The 26,968-nt window shown below is 39.3% G+C and overlaps 1 protein-coding gene across 4 annotated transcripts in view; it reads left to right on the top strand.

Annotated features, from left to right (window-relative positions):
* The window catches only part of LOC139217526 (bis(5'-adenosyl)-triphosphatase-like), a 340,133-nt gene that overhangs the window by 219,066 nt on the left and 94,099 nt on the right, over positions 1-26,968 (top strand). For all 4 annotated transcript variants that reach the window (XM_070848880.1, XM_070848855.1, XM_070848863.1 and 1 more), the window contains 2 exons: positions 23,310-23,455; positions 25,974-26,003. In XM_070848880.1, coding sequence (XP_070704981.1) covers positions 23,310-23,455; positions 25,974-26,003 — 176 coding nt within the window. The remainder of the gene's footprint in view (positions 1-23,309; positions 23,456-25,973; positions 26,004-26,968) is intronic.

Raw genomic sequence — 26,968 nt, 5'->3', positions numbered from 1 at the left:
CATTACATAAAGGTCATTTCACTTTGTTGTTTGGGCAGGAATTCAAATAAATGCCCAGCCTGAACCTATAGTAAAGTATTAATTAGTGATTGCTTCAAGAGATGATGTGATGGATGTGCCACTTGATTATCAGGATGAACTGAGAGGAAAACAATGAAAGACAATTAGTCACACCCGAGAACATTTACCATAAGAAAATGTGTGTGATTGCTGATTGCAATTGGTGTGTTATGTGGAAGAATTTCTTATCATATTAAAAACTCACTGACCTAAGTGTATTGCAATAGAAGTATTTAAAGGACTTTAATGCATTACAGTATATAACTCATGAACTGTAAATGAACTTACTCACAGCTAAGCAGCCAAGCCAAGTATAATTGTGCTGTATACAGGTACAGAGTTATAAATGCAATGGTTCTTAAAGGTCCTCTAGACTTCACTGGCCTGTACAGCTCATAAACTGTGCATGTCATTAACATAAGCTTATTTACAGTTAATCAGTGTTCAGTAGTGAGTATTTTAAACTGTGAATGTTGTCTCTACATTGTGCTTTACAGAAAAGGTTGAGATATAAATGCAATGGATGCAAAAGGCAATAAAAAAAACTAAGAAATATGCAAAACAACATAGTGATTGCTTTGAGCAGCAATGACATTAATTACAGTTTTTTGCAGCAACCAGACATATTTAAATAGAGCAAAATTTTAATATCTATGGTAGATCACCTTAAGATTGCACAAGATTGCTATATCATACTCTCTTTCAATTACACTTTCAATGTAACTCACTGTTTATGGATGGCAATGGAATGGATGGGTTGGACAGATGAAAAAAAATTCTCTCTCTAGACTTTTCGTGGCCTTATGTTAATCTTCAGCCTATAGAGAAGTGCATTATTAAAGCCCTTACACCCATCTTTGGTTTGCACAAAGCCCTAGCATGATCTTGTTGATAAGGGGATTTGGAAAAAGAGACTTTTATTTGTTATCCTAGATGATTCCTTGCGGGTTTTGTCTTCCTTTCTCTACTCTCTCAATCCAGACAGTGCTGAGATGTCACAGCGTATCTCACTGGCTTTTTACTTTGAGTTGTGGATTGGCTCAGGGTGGCTTAAGACCATCTAATCCTAGCTGACAGTTAAGTAATTATTGTGGAGACAGGCTTTGCCCAGGACACTGGGTACTGAATGAAGGCTGTGGTGGCTATTGACTGGAGACGGGGGAAGTCTATTTTTAACAGTGTGAGCGAGCTTTGGTAGCGTGAGAAATTGGACACTTCAGGCTTAGCCCACCTCTGCCAGTTTAAAGTTTGGCCATTTGTTGTGTGAGTATTGTCATGTATGAAGTCATTGGTTCTACTGTACCCCCCCCCCCCAAAAAAACAAAAACAAATTGATGTTGAATTATTTAAACTGTATGGGCCAATGCTCAGTGCACCACAAACAGCATTCCTTTCAGCATCATTTAGTGTGGTTTAAAAAAAAATTGAATAACTGGAAAAATAAACAGATATACAATAACTACATGGCTATAGACCACAAGAGGACAGTGGAGGACAAATTCTGTCCACTCTCATTCTCATCCTCTTCTGCTTTCCTCTGCTCCATCTTTCGCTAAATGTGTGTGATGCGTTTAGATGTGGCCTCTCTTCTTACGTAAGGAGGGTAGAGGGTGGGGACCTGAATTCCCCTCACTGTCCGCCACTGTTATTCCCTCAATAAAGTGGGTTCCAGTAACACGTATGATCAAAGCATGTAAATTGCTTCACAGTCTTTATGTTCTCCTACCCTGAGGAATTCGACTTCATACATGGAAGATGTCCGTTTTGACATGTTCTATGCTGATTTACTGATTATTTGGTTAGCGTTTGAACAGTCGAGAAAGGTGCAAAAGTTTTAGTTGAAGCCAACTAATAAACAAGAGTAGTAGGTTGGATGCCGTTGTAAAAACCAGATGTGCTCTGCCTGCCACATCTGCTTAGGATCCTGCATTTACAGATGATGTTACACATTACGACATTATGATTTGCTGCTCATTGGAAAATGTACAGATTTCATGTGTCTGGACCCTAATCTAATTAAATAACCACATTTTGATGGTCGAAAAAAGAGGTCTACATAGATAATGAAATGATCCAATTTTAAATAATTGTACAGCATTCAGATTACATAGCCATTGTACCATGACTTCTGTTTGTTTGTTTGGAGTTAATGAATGCATTGAGACGGTTGCTAAAATGAAGAGAGGAGCATGAAGGGAGTGTTTAGAGAGGGTGAAAACAGATGCTCTAATCATGTCCAGTCTGAGAAAAATAGTGTTTTGAACATTGCAGCATATAAACATATTCTGATGGGACCTCCAAATAAAAACATGAACCTCAAAATGAGTTAACTAAGAGGTCAATGGGTTGTTTTTCTTCAATATCCCCTTGTGGCAACCAAAGAGTGATTTATGTTTTTAGGTGATTTAAAGTACTTTATGTAAGTTGTCAGCATCTTTACATTAGATTTCAGTTGACACAGAATGCACTGCATATGCATGATAAAATGTATCAGATGCAAACTCAAATTATAAGAAAGATAGGACCCTGTATTACACCACTGAATCATGGCAATGCAATATTAATGGGAGATATCCTATGGAATATTTAAATATGACTTATTCCATTTAAATGTAGATAATAATGTCTATCTTGTACTCTATAATCAGCTGCTATCGCTATTCCCAGACCTATGCTCTGTGCCAACTTTACTTTTACACATTGTATATTCATCAAAAATTACAGGTCCTCCTGTCAGTTTTATGGGGCGAATATGGAGTAGTGTGTGCATAATTTCAAGCACTGCATCTCCCCCTAATGTGATTATTTATCCTCCGCTTTTGTCTGCATTTCAGGCAGGGTGATGTTTCAATCATAAATCATGAACGCAGCGGAGCTATTGAATAATATGCCCTCCAACAAAAGGGCTGTGTGTATTTATAAGGACGCATAACAGCACGCTTGCTTGCCCTTGTGTTTAGGTAAAGGTCCTCCCCATGTCATAGATCATATATATGGAAGTAGGCACTTCGAAGCCAAAAAGCTTTGCTTCCTCCCATGGCCAGTATTGTGGATACAGAGGTGTCAGCATAGCCTGATTTATTGTAGAGATGCTGTTTGATTTTGGATTCATTTACTCTCCTGAAGTGGGACATTCTGTCAGTTGCAGGTGGTGACCAGCTATATTTATTATCTGTTGTGGATATAGTTGTAACATTTCCTAAATTGCACTGAATTGAACCGTCCTCAAGTAAAGGTGTCATATGTCGTCAATAGATGTCCTTGGAATGGTCATGGTATTCATATTCTCATAGAGTGGCTCTTTTGGCTAATCACTGCCAATTCGTTTTAAAGACTATTCAACTATAGACAATCTTCTCAAACAATGACTCTTAGAATTTAGATTTAGAAAACAGAGTCTTGCACATTGGCACAATGCCTGTCAAATCTCAATAGAGCATATTGAAATGAAATTCAGATTCTATTTCCTCCTCCTCACTCCTCTCCCACTCGTTGTTTTTGTGATGCCAAGAATGATGTATGTTTTACACTGCAAGTGTTCAAGTGAGTAGACGTTTTTGAGCTTGAGGCTGACTCCCGATGAGCGCGAGGCTTTGTTCTTCTGAAGGGAACATGATGGGGAGCACTTATTCTTCTCCCATTCTCTCCGTGCTGCCTGTCAGCGTTGACTGGTGGCTGCTGGCTGAGTTTGCCCGAGCCTAACTTCTTCTCATTGGCAGGCAGCACACCTTCCTCCTCACTGGAGCTGTTACTGCCTCTGCTTCACAAAGCCCTTGCTGGCTTTAACATCTAAACAACAATCCATGCTATGCAGGGGATGGTCTTCTTTTATCCTGCATTTTTAGAAAAATCTGACATGTGGCAGCACAGTATGATCAGGCCCACATTCATGTGTGTGGTACTGTGGGCAGCAGCAAGAATAAAGAGAAAGAAAAATAAAACATTTTGTCATGTTTGTCTTTATTAGAGTGCATAGAGTGGAGATGTGATAGGAAAGAAAGAGAGAGAGAGAATAACATGCAATCCAGTACCTCCACTGGATTCGATCCTGGGACATTGCCATTATATAGCCAGCATCCTCAGACAAACATTAAGAGCTCTCTCAGATGGGATTTTGGGTGGGTAAGCAAACAATTACCCAGTAACCCGTTGAATATATACAGTATACCTGCATCAGCAGGTCTGTAGATAGCCTGAGAATGTTTCTAGCCAATAAATCTGTTCCCTCACTGGTCAGTCAGGTTTCAGTTTGTATTGACTGACTGTGCACATGTGACCTCTGTGATATGTCTTCCCTCCAATGAATCTCCTGGAGCTGGTCAGGTTTGTGGCAACTGCAGGTTTATTTCATATCTGCATTGTAAAGGAGATATACAGCAGAACGGTCATCTCTTGTGAACAAACAGCGCATGCTGCTTTGAGGATTCCCACTGACAGAAATCCCATACCCTGGCCTGCACAACATATTAACAGTGATCGTATGGTGAATTAAGGCTCATGTAAATAAAAAAAAGAAAACCATACAAAAAAAACCTGTCCCTTCATTAAAACCACAGTAGATGCAAAATTAGGTACAGATTTTTCCTTTTACACCAAACTGTTCCCTTTTTTTTTAACTTCATAACAGCAGTTAACTTGGTGACATTTCATCCACAGAAAATATATAAATCATTTGTCTGAATATTTAAAATATCTACAGTCTATAGAACAATACACTGTAACATACCTGCATGTATAGGAAAGGAGACATACAACATAATGGTCATCTCTTGTGGAGAAACAGCGCAGGCTCCGCCTGGAAAGATGGTGCACATTGATGTTAGCTTTGTAAAATTAATTTTCTAGAATAGTATCTTAAACCTCTGGGGTCTGAGCCATATTTTTCTATAACTGGGGCCTTGACCCTCTCAATATATACAGTGGGTACGGAAAGTATTCAGACCCCTTCACTTTTTCCGCATTTTGTTATGTTACAGCCTTATTCCAAAATGGATTAAATTCTTTTTTTCCCCTCATCAATCTACACACAATACCCCATAATGACAAAGTGAAAAAAGTTTTTCGAAATTTTTTCCAAATGTATTAAAAATAAAAAACTGAAATATCATATACACATAAGTATTCACACCCTTTATTCAGTACTTTGTTGAGGCACCTTTGGCAGCGATTACAGCCTCAAGTCTTCTTGGGTATGATGCTACAAGCTTGGCACCAGGACCGGCTCTTCCAATAGGCAATATAGGCAAATGCTAAGGGCACCGTGGCCTCCAGGGGGTGCCACAAAAGGGGGAAAAAAATACCTTAAATATAATTATATTAAAACAACATCGTATGCTAATCAGTAAATAACCAGTTTTATATTTCTGTAGCTGAGCGGCAAGGAGAGGTCTTTACTGTTATGGATCATTGTGTATAGATTAAACCTACTCAGTAGGTGTCTACATTGGCCTAATCTATGCTTGTTTTATTTACATCTGGCATTTTGGCTAGCTAACGTTTTTCCTGCTTTTAATAGTCAGTCAAAATGCTATTCCATTTTCAACCCTTCATGTATCTGATTTTTAACGCTAGTTGTTGGTTGTGTTACAGTTCATAGTATCTAAAGCATGTTAATTGTTTTAAACTTTACGTCAGTCTTAAAGTACACATTATTATTATTATTATTATTATTATTATTATTATTATTCTTTATTCACTTATTTACAGGTTTTTATTTTGTGGTAAGGGTATTTATATTGTATTTCAGATTTTTTTGTATTAATTTGTGATTTGTTAAGTATGTAAATTTGGTGACATGTTACCTTACAAATTAAAGATAATGATAAAAGCAATGCTATTCAATTTCTTTTGTAAGTGCATGTAAATCGCCGATGGAGGGGGGCGCCATCTAAAATCTTGCCTAGGGCGCCACATTGGGTAGAGCCGGCTCTGCTTGGCACACCTGCATTTGGGGTGTTTTTCCCATTCTTCTCTGCAGATCCTTTCAAGCTCTGTCAGGTTAGATGGGGAGCGTTGCTGCACAGCTATTTTCAGGTCTTTCCAGAGATGTTCAATGGGGTTCAAGTCTGGGCTCTGGCTGGGCCACTCAAGGACATTCACAGATTTGTCCCGAAGCCACTCCTTCGTTATCTTGGCTGTGTGTTTCGGGTCATTGTTCTGTTGGAAGGTGAACCGTCGCCCCAGTCTGAGATCCTGAGTGCTCTAGAGCAGGTTTTCATCCAGGATGTCTCTGTACTTTCCAGGTGATGAGCGGTGCCTCGTTTCCTCCAGACGTGACGCTTGGCATTCAGGCCAAATAGTTCTATCTTGGTTTCATCAGACCAAAGAATCTTGTTTCTCATGGTCTGAGAGTCGTTTAGGTGCCTTTTGGCAAACTCCAAGCGGGCTGTCATGTGCCTTTTACTGAGGAGAGGCTTCCGTCTGGCCACTCTACCATAAAGGCCTGATTGGTGGAGTGCTGCAGAGATGGTTGTCTGGAAGGTTCTCCCATTTCCTCAGAGTAACACTGGAGCTCTGTCAGAGTGACCATCGGGTTTTTGGTCACCTCCCTGACCAAGGCCCTTCTCCCCCGACTGCTCAGTTTGGAAGGGCGGCCAGCTCTAGGAAGAGTCCTGGTGGTTCTGAACTTCTTCCATTTACGAATGATGGAGGCCACTGTGCTCTTCGGGACCTTCCCCTTGTACCCTTCCCCAGATCTGTGCCTCGATACAATCCTGTCTCGGAGGTCTACAGACAATTCCTTTGACTTCATGGCTTGGTTTCTGCTCTTACATGCACTGTCAGCTGTGGGACCTATTTGAATATCTGTGCTGCAGTGATATCACACAACATTCAAAAGTCAAAAGAAAAAGTAAAACAGAATTTGAGTGTTTGAACAATTCAGTAATTTTCCACAACAAATAACTATGTGCAAAAAATGTTTACTATGTTCATGTGTGGCACAATGCTTCAGGTAAAAAACAAAAAAAAAATCTCTATTACACACAGAAATAGAAATATCTACATTTTTATCACAACTGTCTCTTATATACAACAAATAACTACGTCACTTCGGCCAATCTGATCTAGTGATTTCTAAGTTTCTGTTTAGTAATAAAATGTTTGCAGATGGAACAAAATACTGAACAGAATGAAAACACATTTTCACTGTATGCGTAATGTGCGCACAATACAGCCATGGCCAAATGCACATGGAAGTAGGAACACGTCTTAACGTAGCTCAGTGCACTTCAGATAATTATCTTGACTCTTTGACTCAATTCTGTGTTAGAGTAGATATATATATATGTGTGTGTGTGTGTGTGTGTGTGTGTGTGTGTGTGTGTGTGTGTGTGTGTATATATATGTGTGTGTGTGTGTGTGTGTGTATATATATATATATATATGTATATGTATATATACACGGACACAGCATAGTTGGCGTTAGGTACGTTTGTTACTCAGTGATGCACCATTTTGGCCTATTGTCATGCTTTGTGCACAAACCACCACCCAATAACAGGGCCTGTGATTGGACACGAGACAACAACTCTTGTCTAAACTGTACATATTTCTATATTCTTTTATCTACTATTGTACTGAACACTCTGTTTTTGTTACCCACTGTTGCTGTAACATTGTAAATTCTTCGAATCGAGGAGGACATAATTCTAACCGATGGCTTTAATGGTAATCTGCCTAATTGGTGAGCTGTCAAGGACACTGTCGTGTTTTTATGATTAGAAAAGTTTAGCAGGAGGACTTGCATTTTCATTTCGCCGTCACTCTAAAGGACATCACGTTCATGTTAACTGATTTCTTGTTGGGAGATGGTGGGTAGTTTTTTTGTTTTGTCCAAAGCATGACCAATTTGAGGACCCCACAAAAACAAAATAACAGCAAAAAAACAGACTCTGAGATCAGTCATCACCACCTCAAGTAAAAACCATCAATCAAAAAGAAAGAAAAGACAACAGGCCTAAATTTTCTCTAAAAAGCATAAACTGAATTGTGCATTACAGCACTATTATTTCAGTGGATGATGAATTTAACTAGAAATGGTGAACATGCCTCTCATCTGATGCTCCACATTTTAAAAGTCTTTACTCTGAGCTTCTATGTTTACTCTACCAACTGGAAGAGAAAAGGAAAAAAACCCTCAGGGTGACACTAATACATGAAGCCATTCTATATCACCACATATAGAAACCTCACACCATGAGCCCTTACTGCATGTTAATATGCTAGCCCATTTACTCCTGCGGTGTGTGTGTGTGTGTGTGTGTGTGTGTGTGTGTGTGTGTGTGTGTGAGAGAGAGAGAGCGAGAGGATGTGGTGGCTGAGGACCTGTTGTAGGCCCGTGTCCATCAGTGGACAGAGCAGTAAGGCTTGGTTACACAACAGAAGAGGAGACGTGAAAGAGCCTCATCACTGGAGAGGTGTATGTAAATGTATTTTCTATACCTTTATTTTTTTATCTAAAGAAAGGAATCATTTTGTTTAAGAAGATTTTATGTCTTTCTGATTGACTTAAGACTCTAGGATTGATAATGTGTGCAATTTAGCACGTTAACAGTAATACAGTGTCTTTGGTGCTGCTGTAAGTGAGTGTCAGTGTCAGGATCTTTGCTCATGGTTTGCGGATGCTCGAATGAAGGTTCACCTTCTTTGATTTCAAAGCTTACATGCTGATAAAGTTTCAGCATGACAGTGTGTGTGATTGAAATCCTAGGCCACAATGAAGAAGCTGTCAGGCTGTGCCATTTGAAGTTCACTGATGGCCCCATAGAGAGCAGATACTGCCTCTTAAGTGTTCGTGCTGCAATCATATTGTTGGTGAATTACCTGGTTAGATAGAAGGAATGGCCAGTCATATATTCAACCAATAGTGAACAGTGGCTGGAGACCATCCTAGTGTCCGCGCACTATTCACTGTTGGTGTAAACATACAGTACAATCCCTTATTGAGTCTTACTGGGAGATGAAGCGTCCCTATTGGTGATGGACTGATGAGCTGTCATTTTCATATAAAGGCCCAGAAAAGAACTGATACTGAGGGCAGACAGAGACAGTCAGACAGGCAGAATGAAAGGAAGAACCAAAAGAGATTTCATTGATTCACCTATTTCTTTTGCACAAGTTCTTTTTTCTTCTTCTTGTTTATAACATCAGCAATACGCCCAACTAAAAATACACATTGAACGCGTTCCATGTCACACACCACAGGTCTTAATTAGATGGTTTTGTTTCGTGCTTACAGGGCTGACAGAACCTGCAGGCAGGGGTGGGAAGGTGATGGCTTTCATGGTTTTGTGAAAACAAAGCCTCAAAACTCCTCCATCACTGACAGTGAGGCAATATTGCAGTGGAGGCACTGACAACTGGTTGATTCCATTAAGCCCAAAATAAAACAGATTTTTTTCTCTGAGTCTCAGCATGACTGAAACCCTCAATATTTCATGAAAAATAACTCATAAACTCTGATCAAAAAATGTTAGTCCAATCTACTTTGTGATGTAATATATACAAGTAAAAAAAAGAAAAATGGTATAATTAAAGTTGTTGCAATATTATTTTAAGGAAGATACTTAATCATGTTTATCCTTTTCTCTTTCCACTGCCATGCACAAAATACTCATAAATCACAGATGTATAGCCATGACTCCACTGAAGTCCTGATAATTATTGTGTATAGATGAATGTCCATGTCAGTAGCTGTGTGTCATTTTCCAGGGCATGATTGGCTGATGGGGGCCATTTTAGGCCAGCTGTAATCGGGCAGAAAGAGTCAATTGTTGCAGCTGCAGTGATGGATCTCTTTGTTTTGGTTGTCCAGGATTTGGAGCTGCCAAGGGAAAGGGCATTTTGATTCATTTGAGGGCCCGCTGCCTTCATCACAGCCTGTTAAACTGGGAGTGTGTGTAAGAGAGATGGACACAGAGAGAGGAAATCAGAGAGGGTGTGTGTGAGTTTGTGGTTTTGTCATTCTCTCTCTTAATTATTGTATCCCGTAGCCTCTTTTCAAAGCACAGAACGGCTTTAGGGTGTTACTCTGGTTTTGTACCAGTGACACCAGTACAGGGGTTTATTTATTTCATATCGTTAAATAAAACTAATGGCTTTAAATTAACCCAAGTATGGACCAAACATAATAGAAATAAATGAAATATGAGAAAAAACGGACAAAAAAATGCCAAAAACCATAGAATTACCTATTGTATAACAGATTATTTAGGACCCGGCCGGTAGCGCAGTGGATAATTGCGCATGCCATCGGCCTGGGGAACCCTGGTTCAACTCCCTCCCAGTCCCGGCTACCAAAAATGGGCGAGAGTTGCGTCAGGAAGGGCATCCGGTGTAAAAAACTAACGCCAAAATCTACAAGCGGATCATCCGCTGTGGCGAAAATTGAAATTTTAATCCATGTGGGATCAAGCACACATGCTCAAGCCTAATTTCCACTCTCACAGTTCACCATAAATGGGCATAGAAATGCTTTCAGTGTCTGTATGCACATCGGTACTTGTGCCCACTCCACCACTCATTAGACCTGTCAATGAAAGGAAGAGCAAAGATGTTGAATTCTATAGATTGTGTTGCATCGGAGGGGTCTTCCAACAGCTTCAGCGCAGCTGTGATTACATGTGGCCATTACGCATCAAATTGACTATTAACAGCAACTGGATCACTAATTAATTTATCTGGAAACCATCATAAGCAGTGGTATTTAGATTATTACACATAAGAAGGTGAACGATGATTAATTGAGTGATCATATCAATACCAGCCTCACGGTTCAGGATAAAATGAAAAGATCATTAATAGGGAAACCATGACTCAAATGTAAATAAAAAGATAGATGGAATTAATAACTAAAATAATACAAAATGTATAAACATGCTTTTGATCATTTCTTTTTACAAAAAAGCTGACTGCAAAAATAACTACATCAGAGCACAAAATACTGGTGTATTTAACAGGGACAGTGCACATTAGTAAGCATTGCTGTAAATCTACCCAAGATATTCAATTTTCATCTGTAGTTCCTAGAAGATGTTATAAAGTCAGCCTAAAATCAAAATATTAATGGCAGTATGGAGTATGGTACTAAAAAAATTATCTAAATCTATAAATAAGCTATATATATACACTGTTACCCATAAAGTTGGAATAAAATGTTTTTGACCTCTTCTCATGAAATGATTGTGACAATGTGATTTATTCTTGATAAATAAAGTGTATATCTTCTCAACTTTATTGATCAAACTCTTCCAAACATATCACAGTGAAACTTAAACCACAGTGAAACTTAAACCTTTGCAAACTGTGTATTCAGGCTTTAACAAAATTGGGGGTATTGAACAATTATTCCAACTTTATGGGCAACAGTGTATATATGAACAAAAGTGCAATAACATTTGGTTTGCAAACACTTTAAACAAATAAGGTGCTTTTTAACAGCAGTATTCCCTTTACACAGTAGCAGTTAAAATATTTCTTGTAAGTCTCAACTTAAACATTAATGTAATCAAATCAAAAATAAAACCAAAGCTATTTGCCACTGCCAGGATTAACGTTTTATCTAGTTTGTTACAGAAAAACAAGTTACCCTCAGAGTCCAGAGCCACGATCATTACATTAATTAATAATAATTCATACAAATAACTTTGGTTCTATCAACTCTGCCGTCTGGAAGACATTTACAATGAAAATGTCCATGTAAGAGTTCGGTCCCTGTCTCCATTTTTTTGTCCCCGCCAGCTCTTTTCTGTTCCGGTTCATGTTAGCGCTGCAGCAGTCTTAGGCCCTCCCCAAATGCTCTCATTAGTTGAGAAAGGTGATGACGCCCATCCCAAGCCAATACTGATCAACATCCCACCCCTCCTGTGACCCAAGGTTTGTCTGTATGTGTATTCAGAGATAATAACGCGTTAACTTGCCCAGCCCCTATATATATATATACATATACATATATACACACACATAGTACAATTTTATCCTGCATGTGGCCATTATGAAGTCCACTTCATTTGGTCATTTTCCAGTTTGAAGAGCCCACTGAATCACACTATATTAGAATTAGTACTCAGTGTGAAATTGGTGTGATACGGATGGGATGGAGAGGCAGAGAAAGGTCACAGTTTTTCTGGGTCAGGTGAAGTCATTGTACCAGTGTAAAAACGATAGTGTGGCATTGGGAATGTGAATGGGATGTGCGGGGTACAGGGACAGATGTTTTCCCTCAAAGAAATGATTGCATTTGCAATGTAAAACCAATCTGCGATGCCTTGTTCTTATTACATGCACCACAACCCCAGGAGTGAATCAGACGAAAGCAGTCAAATAACTGTTGTGACAGATAATAATGGGATATGAGCAGATGGTTTTCTCACTATATGGAAATGCTTGGGCTCCTCAATCTCATCCTTCAAACGCCCCCACTGGAGCAGCCAGCCAGAGACAGAGGGGAGAGGCTGTTCAGAGCTGAGGAGCTTTCCCCTCTCTTACCCGCACAATAGTTCCAGGGATGAAATCGTCTTCCCCTGGCAAGCTAAAGACCTGGGCCATTTGGGATCCTCTGAAACTCTGTGGTGTTGTGAGTGTGTAAATATATATTGAACGGAGCTGTGTGTATTGGCATACAGTGAAAGGATTGAAGGATTGGCACCTTGTGAAAAGTTACTGTGTTTATTAGGCTGCGATGATGAGTTGAAAGCCAGGCTTGTGTATTGTCTGCTTCCTGATAGGGTTTGGGGCTGTAGCCAGGGACTGCAAAAGCTTTTCAGGGGTACTGCAGCCCAGTGTCTTCTGAATTACTGTATTATTGAATAATTCTACAGCAGTGATTAATGTTCAGTGCCAATATTCTATGACAGTGAAGGAAGTAGTGTGATGTTCATACAGTTCAGTATGTCATGATCCACTTCCGTTTCATTTGTGCTTCAGTGAGATACTCTGAAGAGTTCTCAGGATAATTTTAGACAACTTAACTTTGATTCTAACTTCTGTCGTTATGTTTTATTTTATAGTAATCTCATCCCCTCTTGTTTCTGTTATTTTACTTCCTGCCTTTGTGTGCTTTTCCACCTTTGTAATTGTCTTCACCAGTGCCTCTTTCTTCTTACCTGCCTTCACTTCCCTGCCTTCACCAGCCTGGATCGTTTCTTCCTTGCCACTTCATCTTTGTTCATTGCCATCACTGCTGTTAAGGTTTGGTCAAGTTTAGGCAAATAAAACAGTTAAGATAAGGTTAAACACACCATGGTTGTCATTTGGAACACCCAACAATCCACCCCACGGTAATACTTACAGGGTAACCCATTACAAGATGCAGTTTGTTTGCAGGTTCACATACCTCAATAATGTATTTTGATTCATGTGTGATCTCTATTCACTCTATTACCAACATACAAATGAGCATCACTACCTCGGTCAGGGAGAGAGAAACAACATAATTTATTTCACTAGGGAGAAAGTGGGTAAGCATAAAACAAACTAGAAAGAAATTAAATTTTATACATTAAAGTCTGTTTTGCAGGTGTAAGGGTGTACAGCTGCATATGTGAAAAAGTTGTTCAAATACCACCTTAGTCAGTCTGGGGTGTGGGTGAAGAGAAAGAAGTGAGCTTGTTAGGCTTCTGTAGCTGACTCCTCAGCTTGATGCTTGAGACCAAACCTGAATCTCTGACCAAACTGTTGTCAGTCAAGTTGCATTGTGAGTAATGCCGTCAGAAGGCTTTGACAAGGAATAAAAAATACAATATCTTTGGTTCTGCTGCATCCATTTTTATCCTTATTTCAACTGATCACTGTGAGCAGTCTGACAATGTTATTGGTGCCATGGTGAATTTGTCAACTTAATTTGGTCCACTTTTTACTGTGCTTGTGGAGTTCAAAAAAATCTGAGAAATCAGATTATGCAGGGTGGTTGTTATTGTCATGTTAATGTCATGCAATAGAGGGTTGCACAATGAAATGCAAGTCATAGTCCCACTGTTATTTAAGAAGATAATTATTTTGATGGTGCAGTGCATATCCACCAATTGAGGAGTCTTACAGCTTGAGGAAAGAAGCTGCACAGTTGTCTGTGTCTGACAGTGGATACATCTGCCTCTAGCAGGGTGAACAAGCTATGGCTGGGTTAACAGGCAGCTCACCTCACCACTCATCACTGATGCTCGGTATATGGGTACCAATGATCTACTGGGTGGTTTTAATTACCCATTCAAGAGCCATCCTGTTTGGGGCATTGACTGTATATAAGAAGTCGACATAGCCATGTGACATCACCCACTGGTTTGTGGACTGCTGTTTTTGAGCCTTGAGTTGCCATGGTCATTTTGGTTTTGGAACAAGACGTGCCTTTCATTCTCTGAAGACCTCAACGCAGATTGGTGAGGTTTAGATATGACCAGACTCTGATTGGTTAATCCCAAGGCAGTCTTGCCCCAAGGCAGATTTGCTGGCGCTGAAGAAAAAATGCAGGTCCCGGTGTGCTACCGCCTAAATAGGGAGAGAGGCAATTTACTGCACCTGTTCCCAGGTGCGCTGGTGCTACTTACCTCTCTCCCGCGCCATCTCCTGGGCCAGCCTTGCACCTCTCTCCATTGCAGCTGAGCTCCAAACCAGCCACCCCTCCACAAGCACCTTGATTTTGCCGACGCTTAGAAGTTGGATGTTCTGTGTGCACCAATATACAAGGCTGTTGATTTCTTCCTAAAATTATTTCTCATTGTTGTTTGTAACGTGGTCAATGATGTTGGGGTCATCAGCAAACTACAGGGATTACAGTCACGGATGTACAGTATGAACCGGAGGGGGCTGAGCTCACAGCCATGTGGGAACCAATTTTCAACACTAAAGTGGAAGAGGTGTGACAACTGAACTGAACTATCTGGAGTCAGTGTGTGAGGAAGTCCAATATCCAGTTGCAGGATGTAGTACTCAGGCCCAGAGTGCTAAGTTTGGCATTCGTTTTCATGGGGGAGATTGTCTTGAATGGTGACCTGAAACAAACAAACGTAAATGTAAGTGTTGTTATTTTCAAGGTGTGTGAAGACTGAGTGGGGGGCATTGAAAATAGCATCCTCTGTGGATGTTTTGGCTCTGGGTCCAGACTGGCTAGGATGTCATTCTTGATGTGCTGGAGAACCAGTTTCTGAAAGCACTTCTTCAAAACAGGGAGTGCATAAGGAAGGTAATCATTTGGATTAGAAACTGCAGTCTTTTTAGGTAAAGGAATGATGGTGGCTGTCTTGAAGGAGATAGGAACACTCTTCTATGACAGTGATATGTTAAAGATGTCAGTGATGACATCAACTAGCTGATTGGCACAAGTCCATGGCCAGTGATGTTATCAGGTTGGGCAGCTTTACTTATATTCACACTCAGCAGGGTTTTTCTTACATCTAGTGTGGATACTGTCAATGGCCAGTACTCTGGAGGTGGGGCAGACTTGACATCTGACTCTTTGTTCAGAAAAAAGTCAGCATAGAATGGTCTCAACTCATCTGGTACCGTGGCGTCACACCATAGGTGTGATCCTACTTTTGTTGCCCATGATGTTCTGAATCACTTGACACATATTTTTGGTGTTGAGGTCTCTCTTTAGTCTCACCTGCTGTCCTCATTTGCCACCTTTAGTCTCCCTGTAGTGGCGAAAAGGCAGCTTTTTAGACTCTGGATAGGGTCCTTACCTCTCCATTCATCCAGAGCAGAAAGACTGGGTAAAAACATTGAGGAGTAAAAGAAATATAATAAAATAAAGGAATTTACGGTCATTTTTGCTTTCAGTAGTTATCCTGAGCCTTGGATGGTTTTATCTATATTGTATCAACCTACATGCCTGTATACTTTGATAAGTGTGACAGAGGAAAGTTTGGACCTATACTGTCTGTGCACTGATCAAACAGGCCATACAGTAGTGGATAATTTGTTGAGGTTAATGCATTTGTAAAGACCCATTATTCATCCAACAATACAAAGTAAACAAGCTCTGTCTATGTCTACGAGCTCTCCAACCTCAGCCTGCCTCATCTTTCATGTGGAGAAGCTCCATCACCACAGTGGCACAATGAGAAGTAAGATATCAGCTCATGTGACATCTAATTTCATTCCAGTGCAGCTACACACACACACACACCCAAACATACACAAAGAAAAAAATTAGCAAACCGATCATTTGTACATTTGTTTGTGGCTCTTGAGATGAATGGCTCTTTTTTTCCTATGAAATGCAAAGATGTAATCATCATTTCACAACAGGATGCTGCCTCATGAGGGGGGAATGAACTCCAATGTCTCTTTCACTTTTTTCTAATGCTTGCTGCCTTGATATTTTTTCAAGTCAGCATTTTAACACCATCTCCCATGCCTTTGATTTGTGAAGAAATTCTAAGTTTTTGCCAGTTTTTATTAATTCAGAGATTCTCCACTGCATTGAAATATACTGGCATTAATGATAGGTTCTTATCTTTTCCAGTCTTTTTGTTTGTCACATAATACGAGGATATTTTAAAATCTGTTTATAGTTTATGTTTGTGGAAGAAGGATGTTTGTCAGAAGGATGTTTTAAACCAAAGTCCCCTTTAGCTGAAATTAACAAATTATCTTGAATATAAACAATCTTATGATGCTCAGATCATGATATCATGTTATAGTAGAAAGTTGTCTATTATTCTCCTATGTCTTGTTTTCTTGAAATAAGTGAAAAAATCTGGAAGTTCATTCAAACTATTTCAACTTGTTTCCAACATAAATCAATTTATTTCTAGAAGAAATAAGTATCTTGAAACAACATAAAATTACAACTGAATGACTCTGAACCAGCTTGCCAGTAAACTCCTGGAACTTCTGCAGTCTGCCTGAAAACTGTTCCCAGCCAAGAAATAAGCCAGAACTAGTTTCACATATCAGGTCTGATACGGTTTAAACAAAGACGATCTTATGTGTTATTGAGATTTAACAGTGATCATTATTTTGAAGTGCCAGGCAAGCTGTTTACCTTTTTCCATTCATTCTGCTAAGATAAGCTGGCCAGTTGCTGATTGTAGCCCAAAAAATAATAAATCTATGTTCCAAAATGTTGAAATTTTGCTTTAAGGTGATCAAATCAAAACAAACCAAAACGTGTGACAAAGAGATCGTATTTGATGATCTGAGAATGAGAACAGCCTGGAAAATAACACTCGACTCTGAAATTACATTATTACTCAGTAGTGACTTGAGTAGATAAAATATCCTTGGATCTAATATAAATTTTAATTTATCATCATTTAACATCTTAATATTCAATCGTGTCTTGAATTTAAAATGATGTAAATCTTTGGGTTTTTCTTCTCCATTGTTTGCCAATGCTGAACCAATGTTCTTTCATTGCTTTTTCTTTTGTCGTGTCCTTTCCTGAGAACTCCTTCTCACTTTGATTCCTTAAGCCACTGTTATTGATCAAATGACCCATGACGGAAAGCAACATGTTCCTGAAGCCTTTTGGATATTTGCTCTCCGCTTCTGTCGCCATACCACTCATCAAACTGCGTCTTACTTCTGTCACTGAGCTTGATTGCTTTTCTGTGTGCAACTTGCTCTGATGTGGGATGAGAACTTTCTTCACCATGACCTTTATGACTTTAAATCAAATGGATCATTTTTTCTTTTCCTGCTTTGACCATCAGCAAAATGGATATATACAGGGTTTGTGTGTGTGTTCATATATATTAATGTGTGTGTGTGTTAAGGTACATTTATTTCATGGCTTTGCTTAATACACGATTCTGATTGGTCAAATACAGCATTCTACGGTCTGTTATTTCTGTATAGCAGAGCTTTGCCATGTATGATAGACCATTGCTATGGGCGCTGTTCTGATAGCGAAGCACTAAAATAGTTTTTAAATCAATATAATAATTTTAAGTATTTTGTGTCAAATTGTGGATGTCTTTAGTATGAAGCAGTGTAATACGCAGTTCGCGGCTAGGTGATGTTGGGGTTGGTTTTGCAATAATGACTGGCTAGCTGTACATTATTGCTTACATATACAGTATGCGTATACATACAGGTATGTATATAAACACCCAATTGAAATGCTCCCATGAATCTCTTGATTGTCTTTTGACTTTTAAAAAAAGAGAGAGCGAAGTGGGCCGTGGCTCTGTCCACGTTACTGAGCAGAGATAGACAGACAGACAGATGGAACAGACTGGCCATATCCAATACATATATGAGGAGACGTGAGGGAGATTCTGTCTGAGAAGTCTGTGAAAATTGTCTGTGAAGACATCTGTCAGTGGATGAGCTTCCACCTTGAGAGCCAGTGATACCTCAGGGCTAGGCGTCTTGTGTGGATTAATCTTTTTGAGGGATCTGTACACATCAGCACTGGACAATTCTAGTAGGCAGGGGTCCTGGGCCTTTTGTACCTCCTCAGCTGGAGAAGTTGTTTGCAATTCCATTCAACTACTAGGAGAGATCGAAGAGATGATCAGAACCAAAGGGGTCAAACTACTAGAAGAAAGCATTGCTGATGTTCAGGACAGCTGCAAATACCTTGTAATCCTGCAAGCAAATGAGAACCATGAGAAGGCCGCTAGGAGGTCAGTCACACCGAACATAGACAGGTAAAGGCAGTTCCTGAAAAGTCAGCAGATACCCCACTGGTAGAATAAGGTGGCCAAAAGAGGAGATAGAAACCACTGATATCAAGACAAGGAAGCTCCTCACACTGCATGGATGGTTTCATCCCAAATCCAGCACCCTAAGACTGCACATTAAGTGGAGAAAGGGAGGCAGAGAATGGATGAGCGTCAGAGCCACTGTCCAGGATGAAACAACCAAGACCAAGAAATACATTGGGAAGATGGCACCCAAAGATGAGCTGCTAAGTAAATACCTCAGGTAGCAAAACCTGATGCAAAAGAAGAGGATGAACATTCATGGAGGGACAAGCCCATACATGGCATGTACCACTGACAGATAAAAGCGGTGGCTGATATTGAGAAATCTTACCAGTTTCTAGAAAAGGCTGGGTTAAAAGACAGCACAGGCGCTCTAATCATGGCAGCACAAGAGTAGGCACTTAGTACGAGATCAATACCACCACACCACACCACACCAGACGGGACCCTAGGTGCAGGCTGTGCTCTTGAAGCTCTTAAAACAATCAAGCACATAATAGCAGGATGTAAACTGGAAATCCCACTCTCATCAGTATAATTGCATAGTTCTAAATCAATAGGAATCTGCCAGTCCCCGGACTTCTGCTGTGAAACTGTTAACATGTAAAGTTAACCCTTTAAGCGCCAAAGTCGCAAAATTGCAACAAGCAACATTGCTGAATAAAACAGGCTGTATCTATAAATGTGGTGCCGAATCTTGTTATTACTTTTCACCAGGACATGGCGGACATGTGTGCCTGTAATCTGAGCAGCATTTGTGGGCGTGGTTCTATTCAAAGTTTTAGAGTAAAAAGAGTTTGTAAAACACCCTCCGGCGCAGAGACGCGGCGGCGAAGCAGAAGTAGTAGTGCAGAGCGTAGCGAGAGCGAAAGAGTGTTTTTTCATTTACTCACGATGCCGAGAGGTCGGTTTACCATCGACGAAGTACTTCGTCAGGTACTGGCTGACTCCGATTCCGAGGAGGAAGACATGCAGTTGTCCAGTGAAGCAGAAACTGACATTAGTAGTGAAGGCGAGTCCGCGCACCATAGTCCACAATCAGCACATGGTATAGCGGATGCTTCACCTCAGCGTGGCCGGGGGAGAAGCATTCTGCGAACGTCAAGCAGGGGACGTGGTCGAGGTGGCAGGGGGGCTCATAACACCGCAAATATGGGTGAATGTAGCGGGGATGAAAACAACCGCGGTTGTCATGGCAGACACGGGAGAAGCCGCGGGAAAAAACACACCGCTAACAGCGGCGGAGGTGGCGTTCATTGCCGCACCGTAAATCACGGCGGCGATGATAATGATGATGATGGCTGGCAGTTCTTGAGAGAAGAGGAAGAGTATCAAAAATCCGAAATTTTGATGAGCCTGTTGGTTATTGTGGAGACAATCTGACAAATTCTGAGCCCATTGATTTCATCTCTCTTTTTCTGAATGATGAATTCTGGATACTATCCCACAGACTTTGAGTCATACTGAACAATTTTCTCATTGACAGTATACCTTTATCTCAAACTACTTTCAAGTTATAGCCTTTTGAAATCTTGATATCAAAATTGTATATTTTCTTGAAAAAACTCCAGCGCCTAAAGGGTTAAGACAAGTCCCTCAATCAGAAGGTCGGTTGTTCAATCCCCAGCTTCTGTGAGTCAGCATGTTGAAGTGTCCTTCGACAAGACACCGACCCCCAACTTGCTCCTGAGGCATAGCTTCAATGTGTGAATGTGTGTGAAAGAATAGTCTCCACCAACTTAGATTCCTCCTGTATGAATGATGTGTGAATGAGGATGTAATGTAAAAGTGCGTTGAGTAGTTGAAATTACTAGAAAGGCGCTATACAAATACAGACGATTTACCAAAGCACAGTGCACTAGACTTATTTTCAGAGCACAGTCTTCTAATATCTAATTACATAAATATGATTCTAACACAAAGAATTTCAAAAAAGAATGTCAGTGATGACAAATAATGATCCAGGACCACTAATGATACTTAAAGTCTACGCACAGGAAGCAGGAACACTTGGGCTCATACGTTCTATTCAAATATGTATACTTGTTATGTTGACTACTGTTTATCAAAATGTTTCATACAGGAAAAGCAGAACTACAAATTGAATCTGCACTCTTATCCTTTAACCTGAACTTACTGTATAATAAAACCAGAAGTAAAAACAGAGGACTGTTCCCCACGTTGCTCACAGGGGCTGAACGTCAGTGTATTCATGAAAGGAGTTCATATGATCAAGCCAGTGTTGGGGTATTCACTTCATCATTAGTTGAAATCAGCACCAGTGTCTTTAATGATGGAACCCCCTGATGTTGGTCTGCTATGTCGTTGCCTTTTTTTGTTCCTCAGCTTGATGTTGATATACAGATCAAATTATTCACTGTGTTTTGAAAAGAGATCAAGGCAGTGTCCATTTTCTGCAGCTGACTTTTCCACAAATTGAACCACTTAAATTGCAAGTTAATCCTCTGGTTGGCTGCTCTTCTGTGTCAAAAACACAAAATTGGAGGTCCATCTAATGCTGCATTATCTTTCAGTAACTGCACAGCAAAGAGTGGATTACTACATAAATACCATGTCCATACCAATTGAAAAAGACTGTTATTAAACTCTTTGATCACATTGTTCATGTAGCTCTTAACAGGTCCAAACACTTTTTTTGTGAGGAGTGGCGGAAAGACACCATTTATCCGTTTTTCTGTGTTTAATTTTGGAAGGAAGGAGGACTATTCCCATAACAGAAAATATTACCTCCAATATCTAAAGTTGCAATCAAAATTATTCAACCCCCATTGTGAATTACGTGCATTGGCAAAATGTACAAACTTACAACTGTTTTCAATGAATAACTCAACTAGCGGTTTCTACAAATTCAACACAATATGCCACTTTAAATGACTGTTGCAGTCTCAGAATTATTCACCACTCTACAACAGTTGAGCACCCTTTTGCTGTTATGTCATTACAAGTGTTATGTCCAGATGCTTTCCATTAAGAGCCGAGAGGGGGTGGGAGAGATGTACAACGAACAACAACCAAAATAATAACAGCAACTATATTACTGACAATATGAATGACTAATAATGAACAATATGGTAACAGTGTAAAACACGACAGTAGTTCATATATGGATATTAATAACATGACTAATATTGGTATTGGTATCCCGCCAAAGTTTTTATATGGGATTCACGTCAGGCAACTATGATGGCCACTCTAGTATCTTCCAGAACTTTTCTTCTGAAGCCAAGCCATGGTGAACTTTGAGGTATTGGGATCATTGTCCTGTCGGAAGGTCCAATGACACCCAAGCCTCAGCTTCCTCACAGATGGCATGAGGTTTTCTCCAAGGATTTCCTGATACCTGATTGAATCCATCTTGCCAAAGCAGCCCATGAACATCACCGAGCCATCACCATGCTTCACTGTAGACAGGGTGTTCTTTTCAGCATATGTCTCATTCTTCCTCCTCCAGACATACCGCCGATCCAAAGACCTGAAAAGTTCCAGTTTTGTTTCATCGCTCCACAAAACAGAATCCTAAAACTTCTTTGTCTTATTTCTATGGTTTTGAGCATATTGGAGCCAACTGGTCTTGTGCTTTTGGGTCAGTAGTGGTTATGTCTTGGAGTTTGGGCATGAAGGCCTTCATCGTTTAGGATGCACCTTATTGTAGAAACCTGCTGCCACCAAGTCTTGCTGCAAGTCTTTCGCAGTCACTCAAGGGTTTTTGGCCATCTGCCTTCTCAGAAATCTACTGGCAGCCATTTATAGCTTTCTCTCTCTGCCATGTCGTGTAGTCATGTAGTGTAGCCAGTGTTCCTTTAGCTTTGAATTTGCTTCCAACAGTATCACTGGGAACATTCAGTGCCTATGCCATCTTTGTGTATCCCTTTCCTTGTTTGTGCAAGGCAATGATCCCCTCTCTTATCTTTTTTGACAATTCTCTTCCGTATTTGTGACATGCAACCAACATCACTGTGAACAAATCCATAGCCAGTCCAGATATTGATGTGTTCTTTCTCAAGCACACCTGATGAAACTACTAAGGCTCTTGATTCGTTGCATCAGGTGTGCTTGAGACAACACCTGATTTGCGAATGAGTTCTGTTGTGTTGAGCTATTTAAATTGTTCTTTGTAAATGAGGCCAGTACACCTAATTTGAAATATGCGCTGAATGATTTTGAGTAATCAATTAGGTAACTGTATGCATTAATATCCTTCTTGTGCCTTCATGGTTACTCACATTGTAATCTGGGATCTATGCTGTCACTACTGCCGCTCACAAACCTCAGGCTCGGTACACACACACGCAGAGATGATGATGCTTTCTTGTTATGCTTTCTTACTATGGTAGCTAGCTAGTTATTGTAACTATCAAGGTGTTGCTTGAATTAGCTAACTGCAATTAGAGTCTACCTAGTTATTATTTTATGGTAAACATTAACTAAAGCTAGCAACATAAAATACCATTGTTGACTAGATTCATGAGTCTTCTAATGCATTTATTTTAAGGTTGTAGACCATGTATAACTGTACTGTTTCAGGGTTGGACATATTTGTGTCTTCAGCACAAAATGCCTTAACAGAATTTTTTTAAGATGTGCTGGTGTGCCCTCTGAGACCAGTGGAACGTTTTCGGGATCTTCAGCCAGATGAAGTGGCAGATTTATTCAGTACCACTCAGAAAGTCGCGAACCTGGTAGAGAAGAACTTCAACGCCACCTCACTCACCATCACCATTCAGGTAAAATACAGGCTCAGGGAATATTCTAACAATGGCCTACTGTAGTACTGTGAAATGTACTGTGTTCCATTTCAGTTTGTACTGAAGCATTGAAAACACAATGATGATACATCAATTCCAGTGGAGGTCCCAAAGTTTCCAAAAATACATGTCAGACTGAATTGTGATGAAATCTACATAGAATAATGTAGACTTTTTATAGCATTTACTTTTAATCTAAATGATTCACGAAAATACGTTGTTTTGATTTTAAACATGTATTGGCTGTTGTTGTTTTTTTACTTGTTTGAAGAAAGTTAGATGTTTAGAATCCAGTGAAAGACCAAATGACTTGAAAAGATAGAAACACTTGGCTCAGAAGCATAGCAGAATGAGGCCTGTTGATGTTTTCAGTATGGATCAGCTTTGCTGTCATATGATGGAAGCTAAATGCAGCGCTGACTCTGACACCAGACAGACTCTTGTCTCAGACAGAATGGCCTATTCTGCATAACTGGTGATATATATGCTAATATCAAAATAGCACCTAGCTTGCTCTGTGGCCCTGTCAGAGAAAATTGTTTCACAGGTTAGGAGAGAGAAGGGGAAAAAAAGCAGAGCAGCAAAGAGTAATCTTCACCTTGGTATCATTTTCTTTGACTGGGGAGGTGATGTGAAGTGATGATAGGAGATTAGTTGTGACAGCTCCCTGGGTTACAGCCAACACATAAAAGGAGAACTCTCTACAGGAGGGGGTAACTGCCAATCCTGTGACAAATAATAATATCACACAAATCAACCTCACTGGAGGACTGGTGGTGGAAAAATAAAAGATTTTTGGATGGTAACACAAACATTATTTTTTCCTCCCTCAGTGCTGAAGAATAACAGTGGAGTTCATCTGATTTCATTTATTTGTTTATTCACTCACCTCTCTAATGTTTGATGTGTATTAGAGCCATGGAAATTAAGTTATCACCTTCTTCTAACAAAGTATAATCTCAATAAATCTAATCACACCTAATATGACAGTTTGAAAAGAAATGTGTTAAAATGTTTCATCGTCAGCAGATGAAAAAGTGAGTGTGCTCCAGCAGCCAGTCTCAAAGAAAAGCTAATAAGTGTATGATAAAATATAGTGTCAAGATCAGAACATATACTGATTTTACTTTTTTGATGCTATTTCTCTGAATTTAAATGCTGTTTCAGATTTTTCCAGCTGTGTTGAATTTGAATTGCTTAAAATCTGTAAAATCCCTCAATGTCCATACTAATGCAGATTAATCTGAAAATTATACTGACATGACAGACTCCAATCCACACTTTTTGTTTTATATAATTTTCTCAAAGCTTGTTGTCCTCACATTAAATGTTAAATGTCTATTTCTTCATCCTTTTTCAGTTTTCAAACAGTAAATTGAAACTACATTTCATTTTCTCATTTTCATTTTTTAGTTACTCAGTATAGCCCATCACGAAATCCAGTGCCAGTTTTGCCCATGACTTTTTGTTTGTTGTCTGAAAAGTGGACAAGAAAAAATACCCTATAAAGTACCTTGTCCTACAAATTTGTTTCAGAACAGAAATTTCTTTTAGGACCATTCACTAGCAACATTCATAAGAAAAAGGTTAGGATGTATGGTTTATGGGTTTATGCATGGATAATGGTCATGGTCATTCCACGCATATCTGTGAGATCAGGTTGACTATAATAGCCTTGTCTTTTTTCAAACTTGCACCAACTGTATCTTATTCACTTGAAAGTGCACCTTCTGAAATTGCACAAAATTGCATTATACCCGTTATCTGTCATTCATTTTCATGTTCTGTTATTCCTCTTACTAGTGTCTTGCTACAAGTCAATGTTGACTTGAGTTAATTGCTTGGCTATTTTGGGGCGGCATAATAATCTGTAAATATTAACACTTTATGAAGATAATATGGTGAACTTGTTGACAAACAGTTTCCTATTTAGCCTACACATTCAGCAGACACACAGCAAAACTTTAGCGTTTAATTGTCTTGTTTGTGTCCACATGATGAATTTAAATTAAATATTCACTCTCCTTTAAGCTCTGGTTTGGTCTCTCACAAATCCTCAGATCTGAGTCTCTTATCTGTCTCTTTAGTTGCTAATGCTTGACTGTGTGCACCAGCTAGTTGCTAACTTTGTCTGCTGTTTTGTGCTGAGCAGGCAGTGTTAATTTTTCTCATGAATACTACATCCAGGAGTAGTTATCAAGCAAACAGTAGTAATGTTTTTATTTTATTATTTGAAGGTTTTATTTAAGTATATGAAAATAGGATTTGTCGTTTTTTGTCTCAACTTAATGGAAAATGGGATAAATTGTCTTAAAGAAATTAATTTCATGACAAAGGAGACAATGAAACAAACCAAGGGGATTTTTTTTTCCTTTTTTTAGAGGAGAGAAGTGAGGTGCTGTAGCTCATCTGAAATTAAAATCTCTCTCTGAATTATTAATGTAAATATTTCTGAATTCCCAATTCTTTTCTAATTACTTCTTTCTGTTCCCACCAGGACGGCCCTGAAGCTGGTCAAACCGTGAAGGTGAGAACTTAATAATTCACTGCCTTTAAATATGTTATGAGGCCTCCACAACAGTTATACACTATTAAATAATTATCACATTTGCGGTGCTAAACTCTTGGCATGACTGAATAATTTAGGAACCTTTTCTAAAAGGTTTAAATCATTTTTGGTGTGTCTGGAGGCTGTATGGAACCATTCAAGTGACTGACTGGGAACCTAATGGGGTCTATAGGTTAAAGTGAGAGGGACAGAATCATCACCATTCACTCCGACTCAAAGCTCTCAACCCTTAATACAATACGACATTGTGCTATTCAGTTTTTTTTGGTGCCAGAACAATTACATTACATTACATTACATTGCATACACTTTTATAGATAGTTTTGTTCATAGTGACATACAAATACAACGTGAAATCTCTTACATTAGTAGTTTAAAGGCCCAAAAATCACAGTTTCTTACTATTAGCAACTGGATCTGAAATGAGCCCACAAATCTTCTGTCAAGTTGCAATAGTTTTGTTATTTCACATGGGAAATTTGTGTCTGTGCTCATTTTGATTTTGTTCTGCTTACTGATAAGAAGCATTGGAAAAAAGGTAATACACCAATGTAGAAACATTGGAGGAACAGAAATATGCCTATGAAATGTTAGTGGTATTTGCTCTTTCTGCTTTTACACTGTATCTGGGGAACAAGATTACACCACTTAGTCACATAACTGATTACAAAAAACATTGTGATATTTGAGAGCAGTTATGAGGTAACATCTTTTTTACATTTTACGATTATATTTTGTAGTATATTCACTATAGTTTTAACAAAACATGATTTCTATCCGCACAATTCAGATAAAATAATGACTGAAGAATCTGACTGGAATAAAAGCTTTATCAATATTAGTATTGATCAGGAAAATGTTGAAAGTTATCACCTGAGTGTTATTTTACTAGCCAATCAACAGTGTCAGAGAAAAAAATTCCC

The sequence above is a fragment of the Pempheris klunzingeri genome, chromosome 2, assembly GCF_042242105.1.
Source record: "Pempheris klunzingeri isolate RE-2024b chromosome 2, fPemKlu1.hap1, whole genome shotgun sequence".
Classification (NCBI taxonomy): domain Eukaryota; kingdom Metazoa; phylum Chordata; class Actinopteri; order Acropomatiformes; family Pempheridae; genus Pempheris; species Pempheris klunzingeri.
This window is presented reverse-complemented; position numbering and strand designations above follow the sequence as displayed.